The sequence below is a fragment of the Phyllostomus discolor genome, chromosome 4 (assembly GCF_004126475.2).
Source record: "Phyllostomus discolor isolate MPI-MPIP mPhyDis1 chromosome 4, mPhyDis1.pri.v3, whole genome shotgun sequence".
NCBI lineage: Eukaryota > Metazoa > Chordata > Mammalia > Chiroptera > Phyllostomidae > Phyllostomus > Phyllostomus discolor.
The window spans coordinates 160,280,221-160,299,829 of record NC_040906.2 but is presented as its reverse complement, the minus strand read 5'-3'; the positions used below and the strand labels follow the sequence as shown (position 1 = coordinate 160,299,829).

The 19,609-nt window shown below is 34.0% G+C and overlaps 1 protein-coding gene across 2 annotated transcripts in view; it reads left to right on the top strand.

The window, feature by feature from the left end:
- Positions 1 to 19,609, top strand: part of ASCC3 (activating signal cointegrator 1 complex subunit 3) — a 310,528-nt gene that overhangs the window by 19,334 nt on the left and 271,585 nt on the right. For both annotated transcript variants that reach the window (XM_028508379.2, XM_036024518.1), the window contains exon 4: positions 17,366 to 17,925. In XM_028508379.2, coding sequence (XP_028364180.1) covers positions 17,366 to 17,925 — 560 coding nt within the window. The remainder of the gene's footprint in view (positions 1 to 17,365; positions 17,926 to 19,609) is intronic.

The window sequence follows — 19,609 nt, the reverse complement described above, 5'->3', positions numbered from 1 at the left end:
CATCTGAGTTTGTTCATTGACATTTATTATCACATTTCTGACTCTGATAATTAAAAAGTATAGTTAACACTACTGTAATTCAGGTTTGTTACCTGTAAAAGGTTTAAACCAGTACTCAGGCCTTATATAATCTGGCATCCACCTTTCTCTCTGACTTGGACTCATCCTTGCCTGCACTAATTGTGTTATAGACACATGGCCTTTTCTTACTTCCTCAGACCCACTGAGTTGGTGCCTGTTTTGGGGTCTTTGTACTGCTGTTTCCTTTGCTGAGAATGTTCTTCTGCTCTAATCCTAGAGTGGTAGTTGTTATTCTGAACTCACCTAAAAAAATTGTTTCCTTAATGAAGCCCTCACTAACCATCCAGTCTTATATTATTACCCAGTCACTCTTTATCTTATAAACCTTGGGAGCATTTTCTCTGTAACATTTATCGTTATCTGATATTTTGCTTGTTTATTTTCTGGGGTTTTTTTTGCCACTAGATACAAGTTTCATGAGAATAGGGTGGTATTTTTCTTGTTGAATACTCTGTTCTCAGTGCGTAAAATAGTACCTGCATATTTTAGGATCTTAATGAAGTTTCACTTGATAAGTAAATGATAAAAGTTTTCTCAGGTGATTTCTTGGTAGAGAGAAAATTAAATCATTATCATATGCTGGTTGGCAGTTTTTCTTACACCAGCTTTGAAGGGTGTTTCCCTTCAAACACACCCATGTGTGTGATGCTTCTTATTTATGCTCATCAACTCCTTAAATTTATTTTTTAAATATTTTGATATCATTTATCATTGGTTTGTAATATAGTATAATATTGAACTTAATGTTCTCATTGTTTTAACTTGTAAAAGTACAAAATGAATGTTGTGTATGTTTGTGCATTTAGATCTTTTAAAATTCAAGGGCATTAGTAAAACTTGAGTTTGCTGAAGCTTAGGGGAAACAGAGCTCACTTTGCTGAAATTTGTGGTAGCATTTGGCATATAATCACATTTTATGTTTTAAGAATATAGAGGCAGTTAGGTTCACTGAAAACAGTGCAGTCTCCAGTCTACCTAGATCACCTTGACTAGGTCTTAACCCTCTGGACTTCACTGTCTTTATTTCTAAGATGTTAAGGCCACTGGGGGGGTGGTCTAATAAAGTACTTTCCAAAAACTACAGTGTTCTTCCTCTTCTTTAGTTTCATTATTAAAATGCCTCAGAATACTTAGCAAAACAAGTAGTAAAATACTGAGCTTATTCAGTACCACAACTAAATTATTTCTTTATATAAGTAATGTGGAAATTAAGATGAAAAAACATACCCTTCAGACTACTTCTCAAATGTCTCTGACAAGTCAAAAATCAGTGCTTTAAATATCAGTCATTAAACATAATTCTAGGAGTTTTGCCTGTCTGTGAAACATCTGATTCATACTTAGGGACTAATATGTTGACTGATGCATTTAAGGAATTGATTATTTTTTAATATAATATCGCAGAAAAGTATTTTTATGACAGATAAAATCTTAGGGTTGAACTTAGGTAAATACTCTGTTATGTGTACTTTTAATGCTATATTTAAGTTAAATAACTGTTAGCTTTAATGAAACTAATAGTCAACCAATAGTCAGCTATTCTTTCTGTAATCCTAGATTCTTTTCTATTTCTTGTAGTCAGAGGCCAGAATATGAAAATATTGCTGATACTTGAAATGTAATTAAAACTAGCAGCTTTGAAAAGATTAGTCTTATGGTAAACATGTCTTTGTGATTTCTCTTATGCTGCTCTTTTAACAGACATATTTTTGGTGTAATTGTATTAAAAATGGTAGAGCAAGAGAATAAGTAAAAAGAACAATCACTTATATTTTAATTGAGTACGATATAATAATATGAGGTACTTGCTTGAGACCATGCACATTGACTAGAGTAAGAGGTATTTTAAGCAAGTGTGGACAGCATGGAATATGGTGTCCAATCCTTTTATTTTGTAAGTAAAGAAAAGAAGGCTCATTAAAGATTTAAGTGAATCCCATGGTTAATTTGTGGTGAAGGTAGGCCTATTCCCAAATTTTGAAACAGAAACATGTTAGAAATTCTACATTTTTTACTTTTCTTGTCAAGTTCTGTCAAGTCTACTTTTCAGCTGCTCTTAAAATCACTTCCTCTACATGTTTACCATTATCTAGTTTAAGCTTTCACCTTCTGATGTTTGAACTATTGCATTAGCCTATTGCCTCAGCCTTCTTTCCTTATTCATTTTCTTGCCTGTGACTAGACTGATCTTTGTAAAAAAAAGCAAAGCAAAGCTCATTTTTATTTTCAGCTTACTCTTTATGTTCCTGTGAATGGAATTAGAAAAGCTCCTTTATGAGTTAAAGCAATGTACGTTTTCATTCTGTCACATGAAAGCTTTACTCTTAACATATACAACATTTACTATCTTAATTTCCTGAACAAAGCTCACTGTTTTTTTCCTCTTTGTAATTTATGTGTTATAGTAACTTTCCCCATTTTGTTCATCTGGGTAAATGCTTCTCATCTCTGAAGAAATAGCTTAGGCTTCATATATATCTTATTATTCTTTTCTAATCTTAGTAGTGTTCCATTAGATTATCATCTATTCCATACTTTTTAGGAGTACTTTCTCATTGTTGGATAATTGTTACACCTGTTCCTTCCCTGAAGGACTATGAGTGCCTTGATAATACAGGAATTTCACGGATCATAGTACCTTTGTACTCTACTGTTTAATGCAGTATGGGGGGGATACAGCAGATGTTCAATAAATAAATGAAGCATTGAAAATCCAACCAAAATTTCTGTATGATCTTTATGACCTCTAATAGTAAAGGTAGTGTGTTACAAGTGACACCTGTTGTTATTTTAAAGCATTTTTCCTTCTCAGATTTATATTTACTATATTCTCATACCTATTTACAATGTTATTCTTCCCTCTTTTTTTAAAAGATTTTATTTATTCATTTTTAGAGGGTAAGTGGGGGAGAAAAAGAGGGAGGAAAACATCACTGTGTGGTTGCCTCTCACATGTCCCCTACTGGGGACCTGGCCTGCAGCCCAGGCATGTGCCCTGACTGGGAATCCAGCTGGCGACCCTTTGGTTCATAGGCCAGCACTCAGTCCACTGAGCCACACCAGCCAGGCTTATTCTTTCCTCTTGATTATTATAATAATAAAATGGAGCTTTAGGGAGAAAATATTATAAACTGTTTAACAGTGGTATTCTTGGCATTTAGTTTTAGTTTATCCAAATACTCACTGTAGACATTGCTACCTCCTCTGGATTTTGACGGGGAAACATAGTTATATAAACCTGTATCCTGTGCACAGTGAAACTATGTCAATATTTTATGTGCTTCAAATGAAAACATTTTTTAAAATAAAGAGGCCAAGATTGAGAGTAGCAGTCAGTAAAATGAATCATGTAATAAGCATATATCTTTGTTACTTACAGTTTTAAATTATTATTATAGGAGGTTGATTTTCCTGTATTATTACAGGAGTTTTAAGTTTTTCACACCATAAATAGAAACTAGAATGGGGGTCAAGAATGGTGGGAAGGTCAGTAGAAAGACCTGACAGTTCCCTATTCAGCTCTGTAATTGGTCTCTTTCTCTCAAGGCCAAACTAGGGTGATCTAATGATTTTACTCTGGTCTTCTAGATCCAATCAGGACTCAGCCATAAGTGAACTAGTTTTTTCCCCCAGTATTCACATTATTTTGCCATGTACAGACTTACTTGTTTTGCCTTTTCTAATTTATAACCCCTGCTTTATTTGAGTTTTGCTATTTTTATGTATTTTACATTTAATAACTTTTTTTAAGAACAATATGAATCAAAAAGTAGGTTGGGTAGGACTGACTTACAAAATATGGTTTAGGGAATTTGGGAATCTTTTGTGTTTTTTGAGTTGTCAAGGAAATAAGATTTGGTATAAAAAAGTGAGGAATCAAAACCAAAGGTGAAAACAGTTTATAAAGCAATGACTGGAAAAGGAGAGAAATAAAGATATTAGTAGGATCTGGCAATTCTGTCTATAGAAGTAAGGGTAGGCATTTAAAATAATAAAGGCGTGTTGTGTGTTGGATGAGGCAGGAGGTTTTTCAGGAGTTTTGTAAAAAACAGCTATCTTGAAAATTGTAGATTTCAAAAAAGTTCAGAGTTCCACTTGCCATAAATTGGTAGAAAAGTAATTTGGAACAATTTTCTGCTGAGAAAAATAGAAGAACTGTAAAATAGAAAACTGTTTGACTACATCATAGTACCTCCAAAGCAGTGAAGAATTGTGGGGCCAAGATCTGGAAGCAGAAATAAACCCAGAAAATGGGATCCTGGCATTTGACTCACTTTTTCCTGGAGGTGTCTATTTCAGAGGCCAGATGAAAAAGAGGAGAGTGAAAAGATGAGCAGCGCTTTTGACAGACTCAAAGGACTAAGATGACAAATGGACAAAAGAGGAAATAGAAAATCTGAATATTTGACTGTTTAATTACAATCTGTAATTAAAAACCTTTACACTAAGAAATCTACTGGGCTGGCCAAAACATCTGAATGGTTTTTTTCTATAAAAGACAAGACACGTTTTTCATTTTCACAAATTAACTTTATTGATTTGGATATTTTGAGTGTGCTGGCTATCTCCTGCTATTGGCTTCCAGTGGGTACAGACCAAGGGTGCTGTTAAACATCTTCCAATGCATAAGACAGCCCCACAGTAAAGAATTATTTGGCCAGAATGTCAATACTATCAAGAAACTTCGCAGACCTCTTTTGACACATTCAATCAGTGACAGCACCTTCTCCATACACTGCACAAATCTTTTTGTTTGTTTCAGTTGCATTTTTACCTTTCTTGAAATAATAAAGCATAATATGCTGAAAATGTTATGTATTTTCTTCCATCTTCAATATAAAAATGGCTGCACAAAAATTCACCAATTTTGATAAGGTCTTTAAGGTGTTTTTTTTTTTTTAATGAATGCTGATATGACAGCTGTTAACATACAGCCTAATGAAGTTGTTTTGACTGAAGTTAAAGACAGCTAAGCATTGATAGAGCCATTGTATGGAAAAATCGTAATGGACTTTTTGGCTAAGCCAATATATGCCTTAATGGTTTTATAGGGGAATTTCGTATAATGTCATTTAAAAAGGTATGAAGGTATTGCAGATTAAAAAAGGTAATAAGCATATAATAACTAAGTGTAATATAGTATCTTTGCTTGAATACTAAATCAGAAAAAAATTAAAAAGATATTTTTGGAGGCACTATAGAAATTTGACTATGTGCTGGGTATTATTGAACATGAGCTTGCTGCGTGTTTCTAGTAAAGTGCCATGAAGACTCAGTATACAACAGTGGGTCAGTGTAAAAAAAAAAAAAAAAAAAAAGCCAAGAGGGAAAGTGCGAATGCACAAAATGTTAATTATTAGGTTCAGAAATAGGGAAAATGGTGGGATTTGTGTAACGTAGTAAAGGTTTTAAACTTGCATGATTGTCCAGTAGACAAAGAAAAGCATTTTGTGAATATCTGAAATCCAATTACGATAAAAATTTTTTTTTAGCAAACTAAGAATAGAAGGAAACTTAATATTATAAAGAATATTTATAAAAAAAACAACCTAGGTCAAATTTGTTTAATGATGCAGTGTTGAAAAAGCTTCCCTTCTGAGATAGAGATTTAGACAGGAATGCCTATCACCACTTCTGTTTCTTACTGTACAGGTTCGTGCTAATTAAAGACATGAAAAAGAAAGGACGTAAATATTTCTTAAAAACTGCCATTATTTGCATGGCTGTATTTTTTTGAAAATGAAATTAGCAAGGTCAACATAGTATTAATTTTATTTCTCTGTACCAGAGCTTTTTTTTCCTAGTGTCATTTACAAAAAACATTTTAAAAAATCATCAAATACCTAGTAAACTTAACTAGGGATGAGCAAAATTTTATCATGGAAAACTAAAATATTACTGAGAAAAATTACAGAAGACCTAACTAAATGAAGGGCTATACAAAGAACTGGAACACTCACTGTTATAAAGATATTTTTATCCAAAGTAAGCTATAGATTCAGTGTGATCCCAATCAAAATCTCAGCAGGCTTTTGTTTGTAGGTGTGTGTTTATGCGTGGAAATTGACAATCTGAAAGTTACATGGAAATTCAAATGCAAAGAGCAGCCAAATCAACCTTGAAAGATAGAAGAAGGGCTTAATCTATTGGTATTAAGATTTATTATGAAGATCAGTAATTTAGTGAGGTGTTGGTCAAGGGTAGACAGATAGACCAGTGGAATAGAATAAAGTCCAGGAACTTATCCACAGATATTAGGGCACTTGATTTATCATGAAGGTCTTGGAACAGTGAAATGTGGCTCTTTTTTCAGTACCTGATGCTGGGCAAATGTATATATGAAAAACGTGTACCTATACAGATAAGTCTAAGCAGATTGTACAAAGAACCATGAAGCACAAAATAATCTTCTAAAAGATCATTTAGAACACCTTCTTGGTCTTTATATATGAACATATTTATTAAACAAAACAAAAAACACTCATACAGGGAAAGATTTGTAAAGTGTACTGCATTAAAATTGATCATTTTTATTCTTTGAGAGTAAAAAGGCAAGTCACATAGTCTCAACATACATAATCAGAAAAGAAACCTTATATGTACATTAAATAAGAACTCCCACAAAACAATAAGAAAAGGAAAGGACAGATAATTCCTGCATAAAAATGAGCAAGAACCTTGAACAAGCATTTCACAGATGACAGTTGAATGGCCAAGAAACAAGAGAAGGTTCCCAACCTTATTAGTAATGAGGGAAATGCCATTATATGCCCATAAGAATGGTTAAAATGAAAAAGACTGGCATGCCAATTATCAGTGAGGCTCAAGAATATGTAATACAAATTCTCAACCAGTTCTAGCAGAGTTTAATTTGGCATGACAGCTTTGAATAATTGTTTAGTAGTATCTACTGTGGTTGGAGAAGTTAAGTTTTAAATCTTTGTGTATATTTTCCAGTAATATGTACATAAATATCCAGTAAAAGCGCCTGCTCATGTACACAAAAGAGGCATGCATCCATTAGTTGTGATGACCTTAAGGTGGAAGCAACCCAATTTACTGTTAAATACTGGCATAGATAAATTATGATTTATGACTACCTTTTAGCAATAAAGAACTATATAGCTACTTGTTACATTGTGAATGAATCTGACTGTTGACTGAAAGATGCCAAACACAGAAGAACAGAGAATGATTCTATATGTGTATGTGAAATTGAACACTAGGCATGACTAATCTGTGGTTTCAGAAGTCAGGGTAGTGGCCTTTTGAGGAAGGGAGTTTCTGGGGAGCTAATACTGTTCTGTTTCTTAGTTACCCAAATTTTATAGGTATGTGCACTTTATTATAATCCTTTGAGCTGTATGTGTACTTTGTATATTCCTACTATATTCAGTAAAGTGTACAATTTATGGCTTTTATATTATCAATTTCCATGAAATATTACAGACTGATAAAAATAAGAACTGCAATACCTGTGTATTCCCCATTCAGCTTAACATTTGGCTATCTTTCCTCCATATTTTCTTTTAAGAAATAAAATCTTATTAATATGGTTAGAACTACCTGCTCAGTCTCTGGTAATCAATAATCTTAAATGTCATAAAATTGATATTTAGTATTCTCATGACTATTTTTATATTTTATGATATTTATACATTCATAAATACATGTATTAGGAATGTATTCAGCTCAAATATTAAAACCTACTACAGTGACAGAGACTCAAGTTGGTTTATTCATTTCACCTGACAAATTTCCTCTGTAGGATTCAGCTGCTTTTTTCCTTTTTTTTAAAAAAATTATTTTTCAATCACAGTTGACATTTGACATTTATTATTATTTTATGTTAGTTTTAGGTATATAGCAGAAATGTTACACATTTATATAATTTACAAAGATCCCCCTGATAAGTGTAGTGGAGCCACCTGGTGTCATACCAGTACAGCAGCTAGATAATGCTAGGGCACAAGGCTGCTAAAGGCTTGGCCTTTTCCTCAGGTCTGTTGCCTTTGTTCACCATGTGTGCCTGACTTCTGGCCATCACATCTCTGCACTGGAGTTTCCTACTTTACTTTTTTTGGAGCAGATTGTGTTACTAGATTTTCTAACAATGGAACCACCTTTGCAGTCCTGTAATAAACTCTATCTTCTGTAGTTTATTTTAAGATATATGTATGGATACTGTAAGCTAATATTTAGAATATTTGGAACTGTATTTTGTATCATCTTTATTTCATTTTCAATTTTAAGTTTCCATGAAATTATTTTCCTATACCTTAGGATAATTTCAAGTTATCAGTTAATATGTGTGGTAGAAATTTAGTTGTCATTTACTAGTGAATAGCTAATAAATATCAGTAAACCTGTTTTTTCATACATAATACGGTGATGCTAATTCTTTGTATAGTTGTTGTGATGTAAAGCAGAATTACAAAGTACCTTGAATAAAGCCTGGTAAATGGCTATCAGTGAATAATTTTATTATAGTCTAGATGTGACAGTAGCCATTAGTAAACAAATAGTTTCTCTTTGTGGTTTTATGTTATGGTAGATATATATGCCCAATGATGATGTGGTGTAAAAATGGTGTGAATTCTGCTTCTGTAAGTCAGAAAGGAGTTCATAGAGAAGGAAACTTGGGACAGAATTAACATTGTGTTTTGAATGATTCAGGGGCATAGTTGTTTGTTTCTCTACATATCACAAGAGATATTACAAAATAAGAGAGCTAAATGACTTAATGAAAATCATAGGTGATTTTGTTAATATATTGGCTGTATAAACAGGCAGTTTTGATTATGTGGGAATGTGGCAAAAACAGCCATCAGTTGAACAGAATATTGTAGCAATAACTGGGGTTGGAAATAGGATCAACTCTTCAGTTTTCTTTAGTTCATCGATATATTATTATTAATTTATAAATTACAATTCCTTAAGCATAAAAAATTTATACTGCATTCCTTAGTAGAGGCATTTTTAAGGTTGCAGTTAATTTTCTGTATAGTACTATTAAGTCTATAAGTACTGTCTGATAAATGAATGCTGTACTATGTATACCTTGAATCATCTTTTAAAAAATTTTTCTTGGATATTAAAAAAGTAAAGTACCAGTTAAACCTCAGTGGGTTATGTGATTTGTTCAAAGATACAGTTTAAAGTTTGTGATGCTCAAAATAATGTTTTTGTTATAGGAAGCTTATATATATAATTGAAACTTTTATGTTAGCTGTTTGGTTGCCTGGAAAGTCAAATTGTAATTTGATTCAGGATTTTATGTACTAGAAATGGTAATGTAGTGGCTGGAAGGTAACTTAAAGTCTACACTGTAAGATGAGTATTCACATTTTGTAATGAATATATATAAAATTAAATGGCTGACTTCAAAACATGGTGGATTGCCTTGGCCTTTTTTTAATGTCTTGTACTACTACTCTTTTTCCTACCAAATATTTTTCTCTATTTGCTTTCCCTTCATTATTTGCTCACCCTGAAGGCAGTTCCTTCAAATTACTGTATTGAACATTTTTTGAATACTTTGTCTACTTAACGCAAGGTTTTCCTGGAGGATTTTTTTATATACATGAGTTATATGAAAAAATAAATGAACCTCTTAGCCAATTTTAAATTAATATCACATATATTGTTCAGTGTATTCCCCAGAAAACCATATTGCAAATGCTTGCTTCTCTCAAGTTTGATAATTTGGTGATTATTTGAAAGATGGTATAATGCAGAAAGAAAAAAAAATCCTTGTTCTTGTAGTTTTATTAGAATGTTATTACCATGTGAGGATTTTAGATACTGTACTTGTTAAAAAGTACACTAACAGGCACTGGAGATGAATATGTAGAGGGAAAAACTGATGGCATTGTGGGATAGTGTATGTTTAAGTGAAATCATTGTTTTTGCTTGCACAAATAGCTAACATATGAGGGAGGACCCAAAAAACCCCAGAATTTATTTATAAAAAATTGTGCATTTACTTATTACATGTTTAAACTTCAGTCACCTTCAAAGTACTCTCCACTTGATGGAATACACTTATCAAGAAGTTTGACCACTGCTCAGAACAGTTTTTGAACTCATTGATTTTGATGCCTTTTAGTGCTTCTTCTGTTTTTTTGTTTCACTTCTTCCACTTGGGGTGGTAAGGAAGGTTTCCTTTTCAGGAAATTTTTCATCTGGGGAGACAAAAACAGCTGCTTGGGGTGAGATTGGATGAATAGAGAGGTTGGGACACAGGGGTCATGCTGTTTTTGGTCAAAACTGCTGAACACTCAGCATGATGTGGGCACAGGTGTGCTGGTAAATAACCCATCATGAAATGGGCCAATGCATCAAAAAGGTCTGGAAACAAACTTCACTGAAGCTGCATTCAGCCTCTCACAACAATGCCAGCTGTTCCACCGATAGAGATAGGTTCCTAGAACACATACCTAAAGGTAGATGCCTGTATTACAAGGGTCCTGCCCCCCAGAAGATAATTCTGTTTTTTGGGGGGGAGGGTCCCCCTTTGTATATGTAAAAATAATAATTATTTTTTAGTTAAAATCAGCCAATCTCTATTCAAATATAACATGTTCATAATAGTTTGCCTGCCTTGATTATATTTTTAGCAAACAATGAGCTTTATACTGATGCAGAGTTTTAATATTATATTTATAGTTGCAGATCAAGTGTCAAGGGTAAAATGGGCATTTAAAGTTTGGACATAGGCCCTGGCTGGTGTAGCTCAGTGGATTGAGCACGGGCTGGGAACCAAAGTGTCCCAGGTTCAATTCCCAGCCAGGGTACATTCCTGGGTTGCAGGCCATAACCCCCAGCAACCGCACATTGATGTTTCTCTCTCTCTCTCTCTCCCCCCCCTTCCCTCTCTAAAAAAAAATAAATAAATAAAATCATACAAAAATAAAGTTTGGACATAACATAAAAAATAAGTTTGATAGCTTTGAACATTTCATTATTAGCATATAAGTATAAAAGATATTTGTAAATATTTTCTACTAACATTGTAGATTTAACTGGTTAAGGAACTCATTTGTTGACAACTTTCAAATTGAATATTTAGCAATTTTTAAGCATGCAAAGAGTTGATGGATATTTTTATTCAATTAAAATTTCCTACTCATCCCTTTTAAAGAATTTCTCAACTACTAAAGTAGGCTATTTAAAAAGTTATGATTTACAACTCTTTAATTCTTAATATTTTGCAATAAAAGGAAAATATAGAGGCAATTTGCGTGTTGTAGATGATTTAGTCATCAATCTCATTTAAAACGTTTTATAATGTATGACAGTTAGTTGCCAATTATATTTTTAGAGTTTACTGTACATTTCACATCTCATTTGCTCCCAGTACAACTGTGGAGTGGACAGGGCAAGTATTTATTATTAATAAGAAGTATTGTAGTGACCTTCTAAGTGTATCTCTTTAAATGTGTTGCAGTTGAAGTGCTAGGTGTATAAAGCCAGTGTACCAGTTTACGGTCTATCTTGTTCAGTGTTAAACAGCTAGAAAATTAGATGTGCAAGTGGTTAGATATCAAGAGTAGATTCCTTAAAGGTTTGGAGGTTGTTAAGTTTCATTTGAACTTCTACCAATTATTTAGTGTATATTTTCTTTACCAAGGTTTTATTTTGAGGATAAAACTAACTTAAAATTCCTGTTCTCAGAAAGTTTAGCGCAGCCAGTAATGTGAAACAGAAACAGTTAGAATTGGGAGCAAGTATTAACTGACTTCAGAGCTCAGCTTACAGGGGTGTCCCATCTTTTGGTGTCTCTGGGCCACACTGGAAGAAGAAGAGTTGTCTTGGGCCACACATTAAATATGTTGTAACATGTAATCACCGAAAAAAAAATCTCATAATGTTTTAAGTAAATTTAAAGTTTTGTGTTGGGCCACATTCACAGCCATCCTGGGCTACATGCGCCAGGAGGTCACAGGTTGGACACCCCTGACTGATTGATTACTCAGTACTAAATTGTGTGTGAAATATAAAGGGAAATCAACAAAAAAGAGATTGTAAACAAGATCCTCAGTTAATCCAACATGTTTAATTTTGGATATAGTGCAAGAAAACAAGAATGTGATTATTTATTACAAATTTCCATTCCAGAAGTGCCCCACTCTTGTTTTCCAGTGTCTCCCCAGTCGTTCCTTATATGTGGCGAACAGGTGCTCGTTCAGCTGGCCAGTGGAGCAGCAGAGGAGCCCTTAGGTTTCCCAAAGTTTTCCCTTCTAATCCCAGTTTGTTGAGGGGAAGTGGGGCCTGTCAGAATTTTGACAAGTCGGACATTTAATTGCCTTTTTTTTTCTTCAGATTTTTTCCCCCTGTTTTTCAAGTACCATTTATATTTTTCAGTCACCAAAAGATGTAAGAGCTGGCTTCATAGGTGGGCTGTACTAGCAAGTTAGGATGATTCCTTTGTTGCCTCTCGGACAGCGGCCACAGTTCCTGCTCCAATCCTGAGCTGCCTTCTCATCCGGGTCTGCTGACATCAGTGTCCCCCTAAAGTGACTATGCCGTCACTTGCAGACTGAGCGCTGGAACGCTTGTCTCTGCCTTTGGGCTGGGGGAGGCAGGTGTGCAGGGGAGGGGGTGATGGGTAGAGAATACCGTGTGTTTTCCCACTCCAGAGAAATTCTTTGGGTGCAGATTGTGGCTCTTTTCTTTCTTAGATAGTGGTAACAAATAGTGTTTGCTTGAGTGCTTCTCAATTACTGGAATTTCCAAACTTCTGAGTAACGCAGTACAAAGATTCACTTTTGAGAAATATTTTGAGGAACATTTGTCCATGCTTAGCAGTCCAACTCAAGGATATGGAGTAGGTTGTGCAGAATTAGAGTTAGTAATTAGACAACGGTATTAACATGTATGCAGGATATTATGCAGAACCATTATCCAGCTAAGATTATAGTTTCATGGGGTATAGAAAGAGATGTAGATGTAAAATACCATGTAAATGTATCTTTTTTAAAATTTGGATTAATAAGTAGTTTTTTAAATTGTTCTAAGCCAGCCCCAGCTGGTGTGGCTCAGTGGATTGGGCTCCAACCTGCAAATGAGAGTCACTGGTTAAATTCCCAGTGGGGGCACATGCCTGGGTTGCTGGCCCGTCCCTAGTAGGGGGTGTGCAACAGGCAACCTGCACATTGATGTTTCTCTCCCTCTCTTCCTCTCTCTTTTCCCCTCTCTCTAAAAATAAATAAATAAAGCCTAAGAAATTTTAAAATAAAATTTTTTATGCCAGTGGTTTTCATCAAAATATGGTGGTCCTCATATTAGCTGCATCAGCATCTCCTGGGTGTTTGTTAGAATGCAGATTCTCAGGCCCAGTCCCAGGCAGAAGCGCCACAGTCTGTGTTTTAAACAAGACCCTCAGTGATTCTGATGCACATTCTATTTGAAAACCAGTGCTCTAAGGAAATATTAAGTTATCTTATAATTACACAAGCAAAATTAGCAAAAAATATTAAATTAGCACAATAGTAAAAAAACATTAATTTTATTTACTTTTTAAACTTTTTTTTAAAGATTTCATTTGCTTTATTTTTAGAGTGGGGAAGCTGGGGGGAGAGTGGGGAAGAGGGAGAGAAACATCACTGTGTGGTTGTCTCTCATGTGCCCCCTACTGAGCACCTGGCCTGCAACCCAGGCATGTGCCTGACTGGGAATCGAACCAGTGACCCTTTGGTTTTCAGACCAACACTCAATCCCCTGAGCTGCACTAGCCAGGACAAATTTTAAACATTTTTAATGTTTTCTAAAAATTATGTCATTCTCAGAATCATTATATTAAAATATTTTCAGATATAAAGTGCTGAGATACGTCTCAAAGGCCATGCAAACCTGACACTTTGCATCTTACAATTAGTAAAATTCATAAAAATCAGTGTTCACTAAAAATTCTTTGCAGTGAGACATTTCTGAGTTGTATTCTTCAACATTCTTTGAATAACATTTTCTAAAACCTCAATAGAGGACATTCATTTTATTTTAAAATTTAACCTTATCCAATTAAATTTTGAGTAATTAGTAGCTTGTGATAAAGGAAAACACTTTCTTGCAACATTTCCTTAGTAAAGCAAGATTTTGTCAAAATCTGTCCTAAATATCATTTTATATTGGAGATATTTTTCAATGGTAAGGATTAAGCCAATTGTAGATATTTCGATTAACATAATCACATGAATTAATTCTTTAAGAAGTTGCAGTTCAGGGATTTATTGCCCCCCCCTCTTCAAACATTGTCTCATTGTCAAAATGTAATCTTTTGCTGTTGTTGAATCAATAAATAAAATTTGTGAAACATGAAAAAAATATTTAAGTACATTTTGCTGATTATGCTATTACAGTTGTCCCAATTTTCTCCTTTGCCACCCTCCACCCAGCACCTTCGATTTCCTCCTGCAGTCCCCCCAACTTAGTTCATGTCCTTGGGTCATACATATAAGTTCTTTGGCTACTCTGTTTCCTATACTGTTCTTAATGTTCCCCAGTCTATTCTGTACCTACCAGTGTGTACTTTTTTCTTTTAGAATATTTTATTGATTATGCTTTTACAGTTGTCTCATTTTTTTCACCCCTTTTTCCCCCTCCACCCTGCACTCTCCTCTCCCTTTAGGATTCCCCCCCTTAGTTCATGTCCATGGGTTGTACATATAAGTCCTTTGGCTTCTCCATTTCCTAAACTATTCTTAACTTCCCCCTGTGTATTTTTGTGCTGATTTATAACTTACTTTTTCTCCCACTTACTATATTGTGTAGGTTATTTTATGGCAACATATATGGATCCATTGCATTACATTTAATGAACATAATATACAGGGTCAGGCAAAAGTATGTTTATACAGTTGTGAGTACATGAAATGGTTTATTGTATTATTATTTATTAATTATTGTATTTCTAACCCTGGCTGGCGTAGCTCAGTGGATTGAGCTCAGGCTGCGAACCAAAGTGTTGCAGGTTCGATTCCCAGCCAGGGTACATGCCTGGGTTGCAGGCCATGACCCCCCAGCAACCGCACATTGATGTTTCGCTCTATCTCCCTCCCTTCCCTCTCTAAAAATAAATAAATAAAGTCTCTAAAAAATTTTTTAAAAAATATTGTATTTCTTGCCATATGAACAATGTAAACCTACTTTTGCCCCACCCTGTATATGGCTGTAACATAGTTTTACTAGTGACCTAAAAATGGTTGTTTAAATTAATTCTACTTCTGATAATAAGATAAGACTGTTCTTCCATTTATTGCTTTGTTTTATAAGGTGATTTTTAATTTGTTTATTTAGTAAATAAGAACTAGAGATAAATCTACTTTATTAGGAACTTACAAGGAGTCAGTGTGGTGTAGTGCAGAGAACTTTTGTTTAAAAATTAGTCTGCTTTGAAACTTGTTTAATAACTAAATGGCTCTTTGATCTCTCTAAAATTATTTAACTCTGAGTCTCTGTTTTAGCATCTGTAAGATGAAGGCAATTTTTGTTAAGAAGAATTGAGATAATTTAATGTGAAAGTTCTTGCTGAATTGTTGAGAAAAATTCCAAGATGCAAAATGATAATGTCCTGACAAAAGAATACATATTATAATCTTAGATATAGAATGAGTTTGTAAATGTGAATTCCATTTTTTTGCTCAGACTTAAATAGTTCCAACCCTGTAGAATTATCACAGTCCCTAAATTACCCAACAGCTTAGTTCTGTAAGCATCATATGTAGACTTAGTAAAATGTACATTGATGCTATTCAGTTAATTTAAAAGCACTGTTTAATTTATAGGTGGTTTTTTGCATGTATTTTCCTAAATGCTAAAAGAATAATGTCAGGTGGTATTTTGTAAATTCTTTAAAATCATAAAAATGGACTTCATACCAGGAGAAATTGTAAATACTAGACATATACATTATAAAATTTTTTATCACCACCCATATAAATTGTTAGTTTTCTACACATTTGTGTAAACATCATACAGAGTAAGAAGTTATCAAGGCAGTATGGTGTGGTGTACACACACTTGTCTGATGTCATTGAGGCCTAGATTCAGTTTTATTCAGAAAATCTCTGTTGATGTACTTATTGGGGCCTAGGGATAGGAAGGGAATATAACTGTACATGATACTGCACTTACCTTGAAAGAGGTAATTGAGCTTGATTCTGAAAATGGGTAGGATTTGAACATTCTGAGTCCTTGAAGAAGGTTAAATATAGGCATGGATATAGGCATAGAATGGGACAGGACCTGGTTTCTGGATATTAAGAAATTCTTGCTGACTGGGCCAGGAAATGCATAATAGCTAATAAGGCTGGAAAAAAAGAGGATGGAGGGGGATCAGCCTTTGGCATGACTTGAAATCAATGTATAGGAGTTTGGGTTGAATCACTGAGCTATAATGAGCTGCTCAGGATTTATAACTAAATATGGTGTGATCGCAGTCGTGGTTTCAGGAAGGTGATCTTAGTGTATTATATTATTAATACTAACTTCAGCAGTATTACTTTAGGTAAGTCACATTGACTTTTGGAGCCTTCTGGAGATTGAAATTCTTATTTTTTTTGTAATCTAAAAATATTCTTTGAATTATATGAAACAAATATAATTTTTTTCTTTTATTTAAGAAAATAAGATATTGAGTATGAGAAATGAGTGCCTTAAAGAAATTAGGGGCTGCTCCTTTACTTCCTCTTACTTTGGTAAGAAATTTACTTCTGGTCTCTCTTAAACGAGGTTCTTTTTTCTGTTTTATAATGTGGCTGTTTATTCTATTTATGTACATTCTTTATGGTATTAAATGCTTTTGAATGGAAAGCATATAAATTTATTTTTTGCCATCCCAGATTTACAGCATGAATTGTAAAGAAAGTTACAGATCTCTGGGGTTTCCTTCTAGCTCCAGAAGTCCCTGATTCTTTTTTTTTTTTTCTCTTTGCACCTATTTTGATTTATTTAACTAGCTCATCAAATCACTTTTTAAAATTTGGTTTTAAATAAGTTTTAGCTCATGCTTTAAATTGTTTTTAAAAAGAGGTAAAGGGTTATTACTAGGTAGTTTCTCTACTTGGATATGGAATAGTTACTGATAATGATTTATTTAACTAATGTAGTTCTTTGGGAATTTGGGTATGTACCTAAAGGAGTTATTCTGCTGTTAAATTGATTATCTCTATCAGTGTGTTTTTACTGTTGGATTTAGTCAGAAGAATAGTAGTAGTTTTTCTGAAAATAGTACATTGAATGACGATTCATTTGAGCTAATACTGTTTCTTTTGTCTTTGGATAGTTGGAACAGATCATGGAACAGAAGCAATTGAAAGTGCAGCTGCATTTCTCTTCAAGACATTTCACTTGAAGGACTCTGTTGGTCACAAGGAGACAAAGGCTATCAAACAGATGTTTGGTCCCTTTCCATCATCATCTGCCACTGCAGCTTGTAATGCTACCAATAGGATTACTTCTCGTTTTCATCCAGATAGTCTTACTGCCCTTGTCCAGATGACAAAAGACGAATGTGGTGACAGAGTTTTATTTGGTAATAATTTAGCATTTTCATTTGACATGCATGATTTGGACCACTTTGAAGAACTGCCAGTAAATGGCGAACCCCAGAAAACTATAAGCCTAGATTACAAGAAGTTTTTGAATGAACATTTTCGGGAGCATTCCACTCCAGAGGTCAAACCTGTGGAGAAAACAAATGACTCCTTTTTGTGGTGTGAAGTTGAGAAGTACTTAAATGCAACTTTAAATGGAATGGCTGAAGCAACAAGAATAGAAGATCTTTGCTGTACTTTATATGATATGCTTGCTTCTGTTAAAAGTGGTGATGAACTTCAGAATGAGGTATAGTTGAAGTTATTGAAGTTTTTCATTAATGTGAACTTTCTTAATGAAATAGGCTTTTTAAACATGGATGGTAAGCAAAAAAAAAAAGTACTTCTTTGATATTGTGCTTTAGTATGTAGCCAAATATGTAGTCCAATGGGTTTACATGGTAGGCATGTTTGTCTTTTCACTGGGTAAGAGTATAATGGGGGACTGTGAATATAATGAATAGTGGGATGAGTCAGAGGGTAGTTATTAAGGGGGTTCAAATGTCATGGTTACTGAGACAATCGTAGTTAAATCTGTAGTTAAACTGTAGTAATTAGTAGTATGCCTCCTCCTAACAGTATACAGGCTTGCATGATAAACTATATGGTTACCCTAGTAATAAAGGTTAACATTTGAATAGCATTTATACTTCTAAGAATTCTTTGATGAAACTATAACAAACTTCAAAATATTAGAAAGTCAATCTTTATATTAAGTGATTTATTGCTTTAGAAAAATATTTTTGATTAATTTCTATGTTTGAAAGAAAAAGCTTTGAAAAACAAACACATCTAGAAATAATTGGACTATTTTATATGACTTTCTTTTCATAATCTACCTCATTGCAAGGTCAAACTGAATTCATGCATCCATCTATTCATCATATATTTGTTGAATTCTCACTATTTATTAGTACAGTGCTAGCTGCTGGTTGTAAAAGGATGAATAAGATAGCTACCTTGCTCTCAGGGAATTAATTGTTCAGTAGGAGGAGACCTTTCAAGTCCACTCAAATACTGTAGGTATTATGATAGTAAAGGCAAAGAAAATGGGGCATTGACTAACCATTCATAGATTCTGTAGAAGAACTAGTATGGTAGGAAAAGTATTCATAGAGGAAGTTAAGCTAGAGGCAAGTCTTAAAATATGACTGGATTTAACTTTTAAAAGTGGACCAGAAAGGTAGGGAGCACATTTTAGATGTGAGAAAGAACATGGTGCATTTACAGAGTTACAGTCTGTACAGTGAGGGTACAGGATGCAAACCAGGGGTAGTGAGAGACAGGGAGGGCAGACAGGTAAGGGCCAAATAATGTAAGACCTTATGCACTTTGTTAAAGTGTAATATATATCAGACACTCTAAAATGCATAGCTATACCTTGTGTGGTCTGCTTCAGTGACTGTTTCAACCAGGTTTTAATGGACAGTTTAATGTGTAAGTATTTCACATTCCACCAGTGACTTAAGTAGTCGAGTTTTTTATGGCTCATTCCTCAGTGTTTGGTTTCTCTATCTGAATGAAAATAAATACTCATTATGATATTCTTTTTTGTTTTACAGCATAGTTTATTCATAATTTTATATGACTCCTTTCTGCACAGTTATATTGTTGTAGCGAATTTTCTGTAATGTTGTTTCAGTACCGTCACTTTATCCACTGTTACTCTCATTTTAGGCTGTGCTATACCTTACTTATGTGTTATCTATATACATTTATCAGCAGTTAAGCTGGTAAAAGTTTAATTAAAAGGGTATTCAGGTTATATGATAGCACAGATTATTTCCATTTTTTTAAAGATTTTATTTATGTATTTTTAAAGAAAGGGGAAGGGAAGAAGAAAGAGAGGGAGAGAAGCATCAATGTGTGGTTGCCTCTTCCACGCCCCCTTCTGGAGACCTGGCCCACAACCCAGGCATGTGCCCTGACTGGAA